Source organism: Tachysurus vachellii, chromosome 17 (assembly GCF_030014155.1).
Source record: "Tachysurus vachellii isolate PV-2020 chromosome 17, HZAU_Pvac_v1, whole genome shotgun sequence".
Lineage (NCBI taxonomy): Eukaryota > Metazoa > Chordata > Actinopteri > Siluriformes > Bagridae > Tachysurus > Tachysurus vachellii.
Window position 1 is genome coordinate 16,821,242 of NC_083476.1, and position 17,754 is coordinate 16,838,995.

General features: G+C 38.3%; 1 protein-coding gene across 3 annotated transcripts in view; it reads right to left on the reverse strand.

Annotated features, from left to right (window-relative positions):
• ppp3ca (protein phosphatase 3, catalytic subunit, alpha isozyme) overlaps nucleotides 1-17,754 on the reverse strand; it is a 42,692-nt gene that overhangs the window by 15,614 nt on the left and 9,324 nt on the right. For 2 of the 3 annotated variants that reach the window (XM_060891475.1, XM_060891474.1), the window contains exons 2-4: nucleotides 14,547-14,747; nucleotides 2,795-2,919; nucleotides 1,666-1,777 (exon numbers count right to left, since the gene is read on the reverse strand). In XM_060891475.1, the coding sequence (XP_060747458.1) occupies nucleotides 1,666-1,777; nucleotides 2,795-2,919; nucleotides 14,547-14,747 (438 nt within the window). Of the gene's footprint in view, nucleotides 1-1,665; nucleotides 1,778-2,794; nucleotides 2,920-6,053; nucleotides 6,191-14,546; nucleotides 14,748-17,754 lie in introns of those variants that run through there. The other variant, XM_060891476.1, reaches the window with a different exon arrangement.

A 17,754-nucleotide genomic window follows, 5' to 3' on the forward strand; every position in this document is an offset into this window, starting at 1 on the left:
AACTTGGTAAGACCATATTTTTTAGGAAAACATATCTGTTCAAACAGTTGCTGATTTTTTTTTTGTGTGTGCTCATTCCTGCACTTCAGTCTCTTGGTTGAACTTTTCTAGCCCTCCTGGGTGTCTCCCTCCATTACAAACAAACAGAAGGAACACCGTCGCTAGTCTGGTAAAGGTCCCTCTCTGCGTGGGACGATGTGTGTGTTCCCTTTTTTTTCATTAAATCTTAATTCGCTGCCTCTCAGAGGCATTTGTATCCATGGTGACAGGTCAGCAGAGTAGGTACATAAATAGGTTGCCAGCAACTTTGCACTTGCCCTCCCTTCACCTGTGTCTGTATTCTGTCGCTTAGCCTCATGGGATAGGTTTACTTATGAGCATTATCTCATCATGTGTTTTGCAGCCTTGCCTCACAGTCAGCTGCTCCTCCCTTAAGAACAAAGCTATTTTCACCTGATGCACCCGATCAAACACTTTTCCTTACTAAACTCATGCAAACCTATTATGTCTCCTGTCTCAGACAGCACACTTACAGTTCTCTTCTGAGTCAATCATGACAAGTGCGCTCAAATTTGGGTTTTCTATGTGTCCTTAATGTGGCAAACTCCTTATTGATGTGGACTTAACCGTGATGACTTGCTAACTATAAGACAGTCTTGGGACAGGAGAGAGAGGGGGGGGGGGGGGTGTGAGAGGGAGAGAGAGAGAGAGAGAGAGAGAGAGAGAGAGAGAGAGAGAGAGAGAGAGAGAGAGAGAGAGAGAGTGTGATGTGCTCTGCTTTGTGTTGGGCCACCCACAAAGTGTCATCCACCATATTGTCAATAACAGAAAACCACATTGTGTTTTATTCCTTTCAAAAATATATTTTTTTAAATATTTCAACACAACAAGATGTTTTTTATTCCTTCTATTGGTGGAGACTAACTAAGGCTTCTCCCATCTACGGAGTTAACCCTTGTATGTTGTTCGTATTTTTGTTACTCAGCCAGTGTTCGTGGGTCTGGTGGACCCGCTGCATATTTGGGTTTTTAATTCAACACAATCATTTTATGTTTTTTTATGTTAAAATACTCTACAGATGTTTACTTCATCCCAGTTACAAGCAATATAAACAGCATATATGGTTAATATTTGCCCTTTACCTTTATTACATCACATTTTTAATTAAAGTGCTGCTCGTTTTTTGTTGTTTTTTAATAAAATGTAATAAAAAAAAGAAAATCAAATTTAATCAAGTTATGAGTGGGACAAATTCAAAAAACTTCATCAACAAATTTACAAGGAAGCAAAGTTTTTCAAAAGTATTGATGTTTATGAATATGGGTCCCACAGACCCGAACAACATACAAGGGTTAAATCAACTCTACCAATATTGTATGTTGAACAGTGCACCTAAATTAAAATTTCATTGGTGGCCTAAAAGATACTGAAAACGTTGCAATAAGTAAACCTCAGACATCCTAAACAGAATTTGATGGCAAGGGCATATTCAGAATTTGAGGACAAACTGTTTGTTCTCAAGTCCCTGAAGTAGAATAAGCAGAATTGAGTGTTTTGAGTGAGGACAGAAGCTCTCTTTAAATAACGCTGCACAATGCTGCACGGGTAAGAAAACAAGTGGCAGAAAAGAAGATAAAGACGATGAAAGCATGAACCCATACTTACATTCTTGTTTGAAAGTGAAATATTCTGTCAAATGTCTACATTCATGATTTCCTCTCAGTAAAAATAGCGTCTTTGGATAGAGTATTTTCAGCGACCAAAGGTACAAAACACACTGTGGGCAGAAAAAGAAGTAGAGATTACGTGTGATATGTTTGTGACAAACTACAAACTGTATTATTATATCCATTCATATCATCCTCTATAACTATAACACTTCCTAGCTGCTTACAGCCTAAGACTCAAGTGATCATTACTCATCCACTCATATTATTGCAAGGAAATATTACAAATATTTTCCTGTTTCTGGGCTTATTTCTAACTAGGATGCGCATTGAGTGTTTGTATGCGTGTAACATTTCACTTTGGTTACCGAGGATAAGGATTTTCTTAGCTTTAGATGTAGGCATAGCATTAATTAGCTGCTTTGATAATTAAGTCAGTATATGGCAGTATATCTGTTTTATCATAGTAAGACAAATGTCCAAATGTGTGTGTAAGACTAAAATAAATTCCATTGCCAATACAGAATAAAGTAATGATGTGGACATGTTTGCGATTTTGACTAACTCCTGTAACACCTCCTCAATAACCGATAGAACTGCTAATCCTCCCTGATGCATGTTAATCTACTTTAAAACCTTTACATTACTACTTCAACAGACAGCATTCATCTGGAGTAGAAGACCCTTTTAAATGAAGCCTTATTTGCTACTAAGATCTTTGCTACTGTACTAAACAGAATCCTTGTGTCAGGTTTGGAAAAAATATCTGTTTATACATCATTGTCAGATAAAAATGATCTTATTTTAAATGTTGACACAACCACTGTCATTTGCTTATGATTGTTTATTCGCTCTGGCTACAATAATGCTAATTTCTGCTAGTCCAGCTAGGAGATTTTTAATGTCATGAAAGCGACAAGCAAACCTTTATTCCATTCTATGAATGTGCAATTGATTAGTGACACACTTAGGTCCTGAATCCTCAGTAACCTGGTACAATAGTCTTTCAGACTTTATATTGGGAATAAATCACAAGACACCATACACAACTCATTCGCAACTAGGGGCAATTTAGTGTAGCAGCATGTTTTTAAGGTGCTCGTGGTTGTGTGATGTGTGTCCCTCACCTCGATACTGAAATAACCCCGGTCCACGTAGTCTCCTAGGAAGAGATATCGCGTTGTTGCGGGCGAGCCTCCTACCTCAAATAGCTTCATCAGGTCAAAGAACTGCCCATGGATGTCCCCACACACTGGCACAGAATTAGAATAGAACAGAGAGAAAGAGAGAGAGAGAGAGAAAGAGAGAGAGAGAGAGAGAGAGTGAGAGAGAGAGAGAGAGAGAGAGAGAGAGAGAGAGAGAGAGAGAGAGAGAGAGAGAGATCACAGCCTATTAATCTCTACCATCAGGAGACTCACTCCATAGAAACCTCTCATGTATGCTGTTACGGTGTGTAGAAGCACTGCAGTCACTCTTACTCCGGTCTGCTTAATGACTGCATACATTTTAAAACTGCAAAAGAGGGAGAAATATATAGAAAGAATTGTAGAATTTAAAACGCCACTCTGTGTAAATGTGGAGTCAGATAACAGGATACATCAGTGTGAGTTTATAACTGGGGGTTGTAGGGCTGGAGATCCTATGACCAGAAGATCTCTGTTGTCCTTCAGTTTGATGATTCTTTCTTTCCTGAGGAGGAGGAAGTGCGAGAGAGAGAGAGAGAGAGACAGAGAGAGAGAGAGAGAGAGAGATGCAAACTCCAGTTGCCATGGTGACATGAATTTGATGAGGATAAATAATGAAATAAATGAGCAGTTTTCATTTCTCTTGCCTTTGCTCAGCGTTGGCATGGAGATGCTGCCTAAGCATTTACCCATGAGACCTATCAGCCAGTTCATATCTCAATGTGGGTGTGGCTTCAGGACATGTTAAAGGAAATGTATATACAACAGACAATATCGCACACAGTGTACATACAACGTACAATACAGTCTTGTGTTTTTGTTGTCAGCACAGGTGATTGGTAAGGTAGAACAGCTTTGGTTAATAAGCCAACATGAAACCTTGCTTCAAAATTTTGGCACTTGCAATTACATCAGAATATTTACTAGCTAGCTAAGCAATAGCCAGTGTTGTAAGCTATCTGGCTAACAAGTCAGTTTCTGTCTTCATACCAAAAATAATCTGAAGAAAAAGGAAGTGGTTGAGGAAAACATCAGATCTTAAATGCTATATTTGTTTATTTTACTATATGCATATCCAAGTCTCTGATGATTTTTACAATTGTAGTTATCTATGAGACTGTGATTAAGGTATTTGTGTGTATTTATATATCTGCAAAGAAGATGCCTTGTGTTTGCTGACCTACTGCAACTGCGTCAGTCCGCTTTAGATCTTTGACCAAACTGTGGGGCACAAGACAGCATTTCACTTCCTCCTCTGTCTTCACTGCCCTCCTTCATCTCTTTCTCTCACACTCACAAACTCACACACAATCTCTCTTTCTCTCTCCCTCTCTCTTTCTTTCCCTCCCACCTGCCATCTCTGTCTCTGCTGATCTGCTCCGTTGTGGCCTTCGCCCACTCAGGGCTCGGAGCAAAACCGTTAACGCTTTGCAAAATGCTTCACAAAAAAACAAACAGTGCCAGCCAACCATTTTATCCTCGCAAATGTTTTTGCAACCTCAAGCTCCGTCACAGGTACGTTTCGTATTTTAGGCTCGATATATTTACCACATGATCCTCTGCAGGCAAGTAGAGGCATTTTGTTACCACAATCTCTCAAGCAATACGCTCAATACGTCAATAGGTCTCTGAATCCAGCGAATCCATCAATCAGACAAACAAAGCATTTAGACCTGAATGGTCTTCAGGGATGCAGCTGAAATGAGCATAAGCTGTGTTAAATGGACGGCCGTCTTATCTGTGTTGAGGTAACTGGAGCCATGGGCATTGAAAGCCTGAGCTGAGCCATTAGAATGAGCCATTAACACATTTTACAATGACAAGCCCCTAGCAGCAATGTACGTAGCAGTGTGAAACAGCCAAGTAGTTTTGTCCTGCCTTAGGGATATCTCAGAGACAGAGAGAGAAAGATGGATAGAAATGAGAGAGAAGCTATGATGGTTATTCATGATATTATCTGAAATGGCTAAATATCTATCAATAGCTAGACAACAAATTTATTCTTGCTGGGCAATTTACTATATCACAACTGTTTCAAGTACGTAACATCCTCCTGGCTTAATCCCAAATTTAATCTGAAAACCAAACATCTTAAATTTGAGCATAAAACGAAAAATAGAGACGCATTTCATTTGAGACATTTTGTCACAAAAGAAAAAATAGGCGGTGCAGACTTTTACACACAACTTCTTATTATGAATAAAGGTTTGTATTTAGAATCACTGTTTATCATCATAAACACAAAATCAGTAGAAACAAATCCAAACACAAATCCAAATGATTAAAAGTTGAGTGATGTGAACATAAAGTTATCATTTACTCATCTTTAGTTACTTGCCAATCAGAAATTTTTATTAAACTAACTGACACATTTAAATCTTTAGTAATTGCTTGGTCACGGTGATTGAAATTATGCCATTGGTCTGTTTACTTTTTGGAAAATTAACCAACCTATCTTTAGTGAATTGACACTTAATCTGTTGGAAAATGTCATGGCACAAACAAAAAAGAAATGTGCAAACAAGATTTAAAAAATTAAACCCATGCACAACTCTTAGGTTGAGTTTGAATCCCTCTGATTTACACTACACACCATTCAGAAAATGGACCTGGATATTTGGAGCATTAAACTGATACAGAAACAAATAGTGAGCTTGGCATTGTGTTACACCCCTAGTATCTTGTATCAGACAATACACAAAGCTCTCATATATACCAAAAAAAAAAAAAAAAAAAAAGGAATGTGCAGTGCCGCCTGGGTTGTCTGCATCCACACACCCACATGAAGGAACTCGAGATAAATGACGATGGCGATGTGACAGGATGCTGGTGGATAAGTGGACGCACTCCATCATCTACCTGCACTCTTTCCTAATCGCCCCTATTTCAATGCTTTTTACATGCAAGCATATCCATATCCACTGATAACTCAATTGCAGTCTATTTGTAACCGTAACTCCCTCGAACTGTTTTTGCATGTTTGGAATGTAAAGTAGATGCCTAAGATGAAACCGAAAGGGAGTTTTAATGTGTTCTAAAGAACTATTTCAGGAAGCTATTGCCTTTCAAGGATTCTACACCGGCTGCGCTCAAAAGAAATACTATTAGGCAACAGCATGTCGAACAAAAACGCCCATTTTGCTGATTCACTTGATCCGACAGTTTTTTGTTAAATTGGTACAGCGGAGACGAATGAACAGACCTTGTGAAGTGTGCTGTGCAGCTACGCTACTCCTACGAGTATCTTCAAGCTCGCAGTTTTTTTTCTTTCCACCATCTCCTGCAGAGCTTGGGATTTTCTTAAGGCAACTTCAGAACCCTTCCAGCCAGGCACGACTGTGTTGCTTACTGTCAGCCCTGTTTTTTAAAAGGCTTTGTAGATAGGAAAAGGTTTATATAATCCCTTCCCCTTATCCCTTAACAAAAAAGGAAGTCACGTTGCATGATGAGTGCTGTATAATGTACAGTGAAATCAAATGAACATAAACATGAAACAGGAAAGTAGGAAATGCCATCTGCTGCAAAGGGGATGCAGTGAGTAGTGCACTGTGCAACCACAGCGTCCACAGACAAGCCAGTATTTATATGAATATTGACGTACTGACTGTTATAGTGAAAGTAATAGCATGTGGTGTAGGCAGTGATTCCACTGAAATATAATTTAAGATTACAACACAATACAGAAAGATCAATTTTACCAGATGCAAATTTTTTTTTGATAAACTATAGAACTATTACTAAGTACTATGAGTAAAAACACCTACTGGCTCCTGTACACACCCATATACACATCAGGTTCAGATGCTGTGTTACCAGACTTCTTGGTCATAGAAGTGCATTGCATATACTTTCGTCCTGTGGATATCTATATGAGCTCATTGGAAATCCCATTCCAAAACCATGGGCATTACAGTTGCCCCCACCTTTGGGACTACAGCAGCAACCATTCTCTGTAAAAGGTTTGGTTTGTACAAGATTTTATAGTGTGTATGAGGGAATTTGTGCCATTCAGACAAAAACATATTGTGGGATGAGAAGGCATATTATATTAAGTATAATACTGATGGGATGATATCGACAGCTAAGCCAAAACATTTAACTAAATCAAATTAAACGTACATGTCTTTTGTATACATTCAGCAAAGAAGATTAAGGTTTTCATAATAAAGCCTTTTAACAGAACAATATACAATCAGTAATAAATTAAAACATTAGCTATATGTTAAGTATTCATTTATCATTTATTAATTATTCTTTTATTAATTAACCATGAAATGCACTCCTCAGTGGTTTGTTGTCTGGTTAATTGTTATTTGCTTCTTAAAGAGGTTCTACATGAAGCCTTCTCTGACATTCTGTTGTAAGATCCTGCAAAGAACCTTTCCAGGTTTGGCCAGAGGGTCAACAAAAGAACCCCTATGGCTTTTAGATTGATCCTTCTTTTCTAAGACTGCACATACAGAAATGTTGAAAGGTCTAGGCACTTTTTTCTCTTTGATATTTAGTGCTTACTGTTCTTTCTTTGTCCGTAAAGAGAATAACATATAAAGTAACAAATCACTTTTGTGAAAAAACACAATGAGCGCATTAGCTGCTGAGAAAGAAGACCAAACAAGTTGAAAAGATTCTCCTATATGAAATATAACTATGTAACTTGTGCATCTGAGAGAACCACTGCAAATTATTTATTGATTTTAAAGGGGTGGTAAAACACAATTTCACTTTTCTAACTTTAGCTAGTGTGTAATGTTCCTGTTTGAGCATAAACAGGAACTTTAGCTAGTGTGTAATGTTCCTGTTTGAGCATAAACAACATCTTCAAAGTTACAACGTTCAAAGTTTTAAGCAAAGGGAGATATCTGCTTTTAAAGAAATCCATTTCTAAGGACTACAGCAAACGGCCGGTAAGGACTACACGACATTCCTCCAGGGTTGCTGACGTCACTAAGCCCAATATTTACATAAACCCCTCCTCTGAGAATATTAAATAAGACTACTGGTAAAGGTAAGGGGCGTGACGTTTCCGAAAAACGTGCACTAGGCGGTTAGCGAATCACAACACACTGGGCCAGCTAACCATTCTAAGCCCATTGCTATTTTTGAGGGACTGGATTCATAGAACCTGGAAACCATCAGACCATTTTACAAGGAGGGACAGAGCAGTGTAGAATAAAGGTAAAATATATGAAAAATAATGCAATTTTTTAAAAAAAACGAAGCATGAACATGTTACAGTGCACCCCACAAACACAATCAAGCCTTCGAAAAAACGTGTTTTACCACCCCTTTAAAGGTAACAGGTGCTCAGGCTCAAATATTCATCTTATATATATATTATATAAACTAATGTGTAATCTGTAACCGTATGATCCTTTGATTCATTGATTTATTTTCAGAACCCATTTCATTTATCCTACACTGGATCACAAAGAAGCTAAAGCCTATCTCAGGGGACTTAGCCCATAATTACACACACCCATAGACACCCATATTTAGAGACGCCAATCAGCCTAGTCCCAAAAGGAAATCCCCTGAACATGGGGAGAACATTGAAACTCAACTCCCCAGAGTATCAAATCCCCAATCAAAAAAGGTGTAAGACAAACATGAAAACCACTAAACCATTATGCCCCATGTAATATATTTAACTGTCTTATTTTTGATGTTTAGAGGCCCTAAGTTTAGGTTTAAGGTCTTGGTTAGGACAGTGAACCACCACATGAACTCGTTGATTAAATGCAGGCCTTCCTCAGCTGTGAGTTAGATTAGACTTTAAGAACTCAGCATGACATGCAGAGATTATTTATGATTATTATTTAGTTGTAGTTATAATCCCATGAATTTTTCATCAAGATCCTTTCCTACATTATAACCTAATTTCTCACAGGTGATCTAGTTAATGTTTTTAAAAGTAGAGGCTGGTTTGCTTGCTCAGCAGGAACGCAGATCTCTGGCAAAAGGTGACTGTGACCGCTGAAATTATTTCATCCCTCAATGCTCATTTCTTCGTTTGTTCTGCTCCATTATCAGGTCATTTGTCTTCAACACACCTAACCTTCTCTGCTGAGTTTCTTTCAATTCAGTCTTACAGTACACAGTTCCACTGCCGCCCACAAACTCACAGGAGTTTCATCTCTTCAGTCTCCTCTTCTCTTTTACTTCCTTCCTCTCCTATAATCTCTCTATTTTAGAGATGATTTTCAGGAGAGATGAGAGCTTAAAGCTTTCTTCTGTTTGTAAGAAGTTCGGTTTCACCTCACAGAGCTACAAAAATGGACTGCATCATTCCAGTGCTGAATATATTGAATTTATGAAGTCAATAATATTCTAAATGATTGGTCTGACTTGGGTACTGTGAAAGTATTGCAATAATATTATGTATCGATATACTCCAGTTCGTTTAGGACACTGGATTTCTGGCATTCCTTTAAAAAAATGGAAACTGAATAACATAGCAGACGAGCAGGCAAAAATATCTCATGGTGTTTAAGGTCAAAATGGAAAAAAAACATGTCATTTACTTACTCACAAGTATTGGGATTCAATTTTACTTACAAAGTGCAAAAGTTCCTGAGGTTTAGTAACAAATAAACTATTACTCAAATATTTTCCATCCAGGAATTTGAATTGATTTTAAAACATTACTGTATTCATAATATATTCAATGTACTCCATTACCGTACTCTCCAGCCTCTCTCTCTCTCTCTCTCTCTCTCTCTCTCTCTCTCTATATATATATATATATATATATATATATATATATATATATATATATATATATATATATATACAATATTATGTTTCTTCCATATATGATATCTGAATATTAATATTTAGAAAATTTACAGTCAGTGCAGTGTCCTTACAGCAACACCTTTTATATAGCCTTTGTGATTATTAATGTAACAAAATAAATGTTAGGAAATAGTCAATATTAATACTGATCAAGGCTTACAACTTTAATATTGGCAACAGAATAGGAGCATCCAGAAAGAGGACAGTCAGCAATTAGAAAAAAAATCGGAAGAGGCAAAATGGAGATTTTCTGGTGACAGCAGCATTATGCAGATGTAACTTGGCTACAGCATCGTTGGACTTAATGAGAACCAGCACAAGAAGGCACACCGAACAAATCAGCCTTAGTTTGAATTGATCATCCTGACCTCAGTTTGAACTGCAAAACAGCATATGTGTGTGTGTGTGTGTGTGTGTGTGTGTGTGTGTGACAATGACAATAGCGTTACATCAGGTGCTATAGAGCTGTGTGAAGGTATGACAAGCATTCAGAGAGATGTTTGCTTTTCATTTTGGTGGATCACAAAAGGAAGCGGCCCGATTCACAACGTACATGTCGTACATCTTCTGCATATTTCATATGTTCTTACTATCATTAAGACACACCAGCACAAACCGGAACTTCGCTGGTCCTAATTTTGCTTATGTTGAAGAACTAATTGGGGCCATACACATTTTTACACATGAATACACTCCCACAAACAAAATTTCACATATGTATGAACATGTATGCGATATGAACATACACAGGCACACATACATACACACACCCACGCAGATATAAATCACCCAGCAGCCGTGAGAAAGAGAGAAAGCTGGGCTGTGAGGAGATGACTCAGATGTGTAGGTGTGTTCTGCTCAACAGATCTTTCTCTCCCTCTCTCTTTTCCTTCTTCTACTTTTTCTTTCTTCTCTACAGTTTTGATACAGTGATGGATTTAAGCAGCTGTGGCAGGAAAAAAAGCCTGAGAAATCTGAAGGGATGGTCGAATTGTGTTACTGCACTCAGTCTGAGTCACTCAGACTGATTCTGCTTTCAGAAACACAGCTGAAGGTGTCCCTTAGGTTAAAAGGTCATATTTCATTATTTATGCTAGTAACGGAATTGTCAATGGTGATTAGTTCTCTCATATGGAGCACAGTTCCTCAACAGACTCATTAGAAAAGCCAAGAGTCATAATGAAGCTAGGTTAGTGTTCCTCTTGCTGATGATGCCATGTCTCTGTTTGTGAAATTTTGGGGTTCAACCAGTCTGATAACCCACTGTTGAAAAGCTTGTAGTTCCTGCAATCTCCAAGGATACTACCACTGTGTCTTCTATCGACAATCCCATTATTCACAACAGGAGGTAGCACCACACACAGTGACCTGGCTGAATCTGATTGGCAAGCATAATAATGCCTTCCACATGTTAGGGTGGCAGGGTGTCTAGCAATCGGCAATTAATTGCTTCAGTGTTAAGGAACTCTTTTCTGAACTCACCATGAGGCCAAGTGCCACAGCATGTACTAGGAGGATGGATGCATTCCAAATAGTTGGCTCCTGTGGGCCAGTCATCCACGTACAGCAGTATTATGTACCCCCTGGCCACTTGCACACATGGAGATATCGGTTAAAGGGTGTTTTAGGAAACAATGAAGTATGCTGAGCAAAACCTAAATAGGCTCTGAGCTGCAAGATGTTTCACTATGCCTAAAACTGGAGAAACTGTAATGTCTGTGCAAACTTGGTCTTTGGGACTCTGATTTGATGTAATTGCTGCCTAATGACCAATGTTTTTCGGTGTGCACGACATTCCACCACACGCACGTAGCCTCCATGCGCCTGCTACTTTGGGCCCTTTAGTGGTGGTGGTAATGGGATGTGCTGTTTACAAGCTGTAGGGGACTGAGGACAAGATGAAAGATCCTTTCCAAAAACCTGCGTGAGATGAGGTGAAACCTTTGTGGAGAGCTGGACTGTGGTCACCTAAAAGTGCTTCAGAAGATGGTCTGAAACCATGCTGGTTCTCCAGGTTATATTTGGCAGCAGACCCAAATAGTGACCCTGTTACACAGGGTGTTTTTGTTACAGAATGCCTGGCAGACTGTCTTGTGCTAATCACACATGGCACTCTGTGGTAAACTGGTGGGTGGAGACTTGACCCACATCCTAGCATTAGTGTCCTACCACTGCGAGTGAGGTGACAGGCAGCAAACCCCACACAGGGTTTGATTACTGCATATTTGAGTGAATGTTCAGAAAACATATTGCCGGTGTGTTCCACATATGATGCAATCTTCATGGTTGCTGCATTTACCTCTTGGGCACTGCACATATTGCTTTATCTGGTGAGTCCACCACTAATGGGATAAAGTGCCAAGTCATAGACATAGTTAATTCAAGCAAGGCTCTGTTCAGGCTGTTTAGGCTATGAAATTCCAATTTACACAGTACCAGCTAGTCAGCTTGTCAGTTGTTGCCAAATGTTGGTGTTTGTAACTAGCAAGCTGTTTAGACTGTGGGGTCAGGTTTGACTCCAACAGAGGGGTATACTCAAAGGAGATGGCACTGAGGGAAAACCCAACCTGCTGGGAATAATGAGAAGTGATGTTACTGAGCAACAGCCCAGAACAAGTTTGTTGAGATAACTAGCATACAGCATGCTAAGTGATGGCTAATAAGGCTAGCAATACTAATAAGAGAGCCAAATCTAAGCCACCAAAATGTATAAATCATGAAAAAATTTATAAACAAACAAAAAAATACACTACTTGGGACAGAAGAGAAGTCTGGAGATGATAGGAATATGGAGATAATGTTCATGGTTTGAGGTGTACAGAAGAGACAATATGAATATAAAAGAAACGACGGTTGTGTGACGTAATTTAGTGCAATTTCTGGATCATACGTCATTTTATTAATTTGTTGTACGTTTGTTGGTCTCCACACAAAATGCTGTCCAGGTGGTATCCCAGATGCAGTAGGATGCACAATGATGTTGTACAACATCATTGTGTTCCATTGAAAAGACCTTCAATAACAGGGAAACATGCCTCCGTCTACCTGGGGCTATCAGGTATCAGGTGACAGAACCAGAAATGACTGGAGAATGTATAATATTTCAAATAACAATGCACTTTTAATACAAAGGAAGCTGCATTGTGATATTGGACACCAATTTTTTTTCCAGCACTGCACCTAACCAGCTTAAAAACCACTGGTCCTATCTATTAGCTTTGCTTAATACAGTGTATTCTCAGATCTCTGTGCCTTTAGCATACCCTGAGTAGCCTGTTGCTGGTCTCATTGAGTATTTTCTCTTATGTCAGTCAATTGTGTTTCAAACCTTATAAAACATGCTCAGATACAGTGTCTTTAACCTTGAATTTGTGACAGCATGGCTAACATATTTGAACATTATAAACAAATAACCATTTATCTAGTAAGGACAAAGTGACAACTGTCTTCAAACTGGCAACGTTTTTCATCTTTAGCTTCACTCTAAGCTAAATGAAGGGTTTGTGAAACCTTAACTCAGGTGAGTTGTTTTCCATCTCAGGTCACTATTTGTAAATTTATTACCCTCTGTTGTTGTGTTTGAGCTTCTCTGTGTCTAATTCTCTCTCTCTCTCTCTCTCTCTCTCTCTCTCTCTCTCTCTCTCTCTCTCTCTCCCTCTCTCTCTCTTTCTCTCCAACTGTTTGTGTTAAAGCTGGTTTTGAGATGAATACAGCAAAAAGCACTTAGACTTGGGCAGGACATGAATGCAGTTCATGTCAGCTGCAAAATTGGGGCAGTGAAAACAGGAAACAGGGAATAATACAGTGACATGCCCTTTGCAACGAGTTCCGTAAAACAGGATCCCTTAGAGAACAAAAATATTTACTTGTACAACACACATTACTTCCTACACACATTGAATAGAAAAGCCTCAGTCCTGGTAAACCTATGCACTCCAATACATGCTCATGTGTTTCCTGTTTGTATATACATGGACAAATGTAGGTAACACATAGGATCCTCAGAGATGAGGCTCGGAAACAGACTGCTGGGCAAACATACTAGGTGTCTGACCCACAGGCTAATGTATGAAATTGCAAAAAGGCAAAAGTTTACTTGAGTTAAATGATCAAAACATATCTTGTTTAAATGATCAAAACAAAAGTTAAAGTATATATCTTAAAACTGATGAAAACTTAGACAAACCAAGAATATTGCTTGATAATCTTTAATAACCCCTTTGTTATGAATGCTAGGCCAACTTACAAAGCTTAATTACTTATATTTAATCATGAATTTTATAGCTGATGTTTTCCTTTTAATGTGAATTGCCAGAATTTAATTTTATTCATGTTTTTTTTCCCCTCAGATTTTTTTCAGCTTAAATCTGAATTTTTCATGAAACAGTTATCTGCCTATAAACATGGGTTTGTTTTCGGACACTTATTTCCATGTTTCGATGCTTCTGCTGGTGAGTCAAACACAAAAACACCAAAAAATGTAGCAGCTTCCAAGCTTGCAATTAAGTGCTAATTTTCTCAGTACAGCTTGCTACTGCAGGCGCTTGAAGCATGGGAATGATAGCCAGCTCACTTTCACCCCTTATCCAACCGAGTAAAAAGCAATCAAGATAACTTCATTTTCCATTAAACCACCAAACCCCCTGAAAAGCAATAAAGAGAACGTCCCAATACACCTCCAAATCAGAAAAATCAGAACTAAAGAATGAAATGGCAACAAATTCAGGGCCCTCAAAAACAAAGGCATATATCGTATATATCTTTCATCAGATCTCACGTAGAATAATTCTCAATATGGCTACACTTTACTCAATATGACTACACTTTACTCAATATGGCTACACTTTATATCAGTGAAGTGGACATGGTAGATGGTAAGGCACAGCGTAAAGTCTCTCACCTGTCACAGGTGCTTCGATGTCCAGCATTGTCTTCTCCTGGCGTAAGATGGCAGCGCCCTCGTTGACGATGCGCAGGGCCACGGCTTCCTCAACCCGGCCCTCTTTGGTTAGGTGGGCTTTGAGCAGGTCCACCCTGGGTTTGCCCTCACAGTCAAACACCTCCTTCATGGTGAGGCGGTGGCTCAGAGGGAAGGGCACAGCTGAGAAAAGTGAAGAAGAGACAGGAGGTTATCTATCAGATCAGACTGTGATTGTGGCTTGACTTATACAGCTACAACCTGGAAGTCAAATGGACTTAATTGAAATTACTCAGGAATGTCTTTAGGATATTGTTTTTATAAGCAATCCCTAATTAATACTTTCCAAAGCATGTTGGTTTACTCCTAAGTCTTGTTTAGGTTGTAGTTCCCTAACAAACTCTGGGATCTGTAGCACAGGTACATTTATACAGACAGTGATCACATGACACAGATTTGAATTGCTCACAGATAAACTTACCTGGAAAAAAAATAATAGAACTGAATGCATCAGTTAATGCAATTAGTTAATACTTATGCATAAACAAATTCTGCCTTGTAAATACTTTCGCCAACTAAATTGATTTACTTGAATATTATGGGCTATTGGATTCATGACATATAATCCGATTTAGTCCATTTCATTTTAAGATCGAAAATGTGCAACAAATAATAAACAAAAAACAAAAATAAGCAACTTCAACTAAGTTATCTTAGCTTTGGCCTTTTCAGGTCATCTATTTGCAGCTACAGTATGCTTCCACTTCTATCTAAGCTCCACATGCTTCAAACACAGCCCACTAGAGTTGATTGCAATATTAGACTCATGCCTCTGTTTCTTAGCAGAATGTGTTACAAATACAAGCCAGTCATGTTATTCTAGCTCATCAAATCAGTATAAAAATGTATAGATGGGATCAGCCAGCCCAAATTAAACTACGTACATACAATCCATCAACTGCTATAATATTCCACATTTGGTCTCTTGCTCTCTCAATGCATTTTGTTCTAAGATAAATCCAAGACCAGAGGAAATAGAATGTTCTAGAAGAGGGAACAGTATGACACCTTCTTTTTTCCTGAGAGGGTAAAGAGCTACATACTTAAAAGCTATGGGATTAAGGGGCCAAAAAGTACCAGGCAGGTAAGTCACTAATGAGCCCAACTCATTAAAGAGTGGATCACAGTGGGGTCTGGATTAGATTGTAAGGCTCATTAGCATTTTTTTTTTAAAGAATGCCTCACAGGGCACACTGTGTGAGTGACTGCTACTTTAAACTCAATTGCTTATTTATATGTATGGTCTAACACAGATGATGGAAATCTTTAGAACTTAGAAACATAAACACTGGAAATGAAAAGTGCAATTAAAGACAGCGCTGAAACGAAAGAAGAGAGAAACAGCGAAACTTTGCCGGAAGCATACTCTATAACTAACACATCATCTATCAATGCCAAATAAAACCTAATATATTCAAGCATCCTTCACAACATAATGATACAGTACAAAGCCAAAGCGGGCTTTTTTTTAATATACTTCTGATCAAAAGGGTGCTTTGTCATGAACGGCTCATTGCCTAAAATAAATCCTTAAAGTACTAGACTACTTTAATTATACATGCTTCATTAGTATGATTGTTCATTCATTGACATAAATTAACAAGGTAAAATGGTCTTTTAGCATTTAAACAATAGGAGTGCTTCATCGAACAGAGTGAATGACACTCCACAACAATCACTTCCACTTCCACCGCATGAATTATTGATAAAGCAGTAGTAAAAGTGTATGCCGATCCTCAGTTGAGTAACATTTTCAGTTCCTAATCAGACACAGAGCACAATGTTGAGCATAGTGCAAAGAGTGACTCATTATGAAATGTGTGCTGCGATGATGGAGCTTCAACAAAGCATCGAAATGGTGAATTATTTATGCGTGTGTTCTGGTGGCGATGAGCTGCACTCTAATTACAGAGTGTGGTTACAGGATCGATGAACAAGAGACAAAGCATCTTTGAAATGGATGACGTGGTCACCATTTGTATAAACGGTATTGGTAAATTTGTATGAATGGAATGATAAAGGATGCACGCTAGACCCAGACTGTGGTCTTTATATCTGTGTGTAAATATATTAAGCTGCGTAATGTATGAATCTATGTTCACTTGTACGGCAGCTAGCAGCGACAAAGCGACCCAGAGATCATTCATTGTCAGTGAGAGCTGGTGACATGAGCGATGTGGGTGTGCCCAGTGACATAAAACTTAACTTTATGCAAATATCTACTGACTCGGTGCGGCAATTTCCAATGGAAGTGAAGACAGTAGAGCGCATGTGATCTGTGGCGAAGAGCAGTCTCATATGATATGTTGCATATATACACTGCTGAACTTTTTACGCAAACACAAAATCTCAATCTCAAAATGTTTCATTTCAAATTCAAATTCAAGAAAACTGATTTGGAATTAAATTTGTGATACTTTATCACTGAAATATTATCACTATGGCAACCAAGAGTAGGAACGCCTGTTTGCGACTTCATTGTACAGAGACTTGTGACTTGCAGCAATAAAATCACCATTTGTGTGAAAGTAAATTGGGGTAGCTTTACAAACCTCTCACTATTCAGTTCTGAAGGCTATTACCCTACAAATAAATGATACACTACGATGGGAATGCTCTTATTGGAAAATAATCAATGATACAGGATGACTTCAATCAATATTTACTGTTAACACACCAAAACCAATTATTATTTCCCCAGAAATAACCTTTGTGTTTTTTTTTACTCTTATACCACACCACTGCCAACAATAACCATTCTGTAACATAATAAAGAAGGATTTTTAATAACTTAACCATATACAATGTTGTGGAACATTTCCACAAGTTCCTATTATACCTTAATAGGATTGCAGCTATAAAAAGTCCTTGAAATCAGGAGAGAAGCCTTCTGACTGTTACAAAGAACTGACCCTGGAGATGCGTTCCTACAATGATAAATAATCATATCCTTACAGAGAACTTTAAACCATCAGTGGTTCTTTGTTTTTTTTTTAAATAAAAATGACAATTTATAAATGCAATTATTATGAGATATAATTCATGTAGAGTCCCTGATTCCTTACATGAGCCATATCTTAAACAACATACTCTATTGGTCAATATCCAGTACGATGCATAAGTATTCACC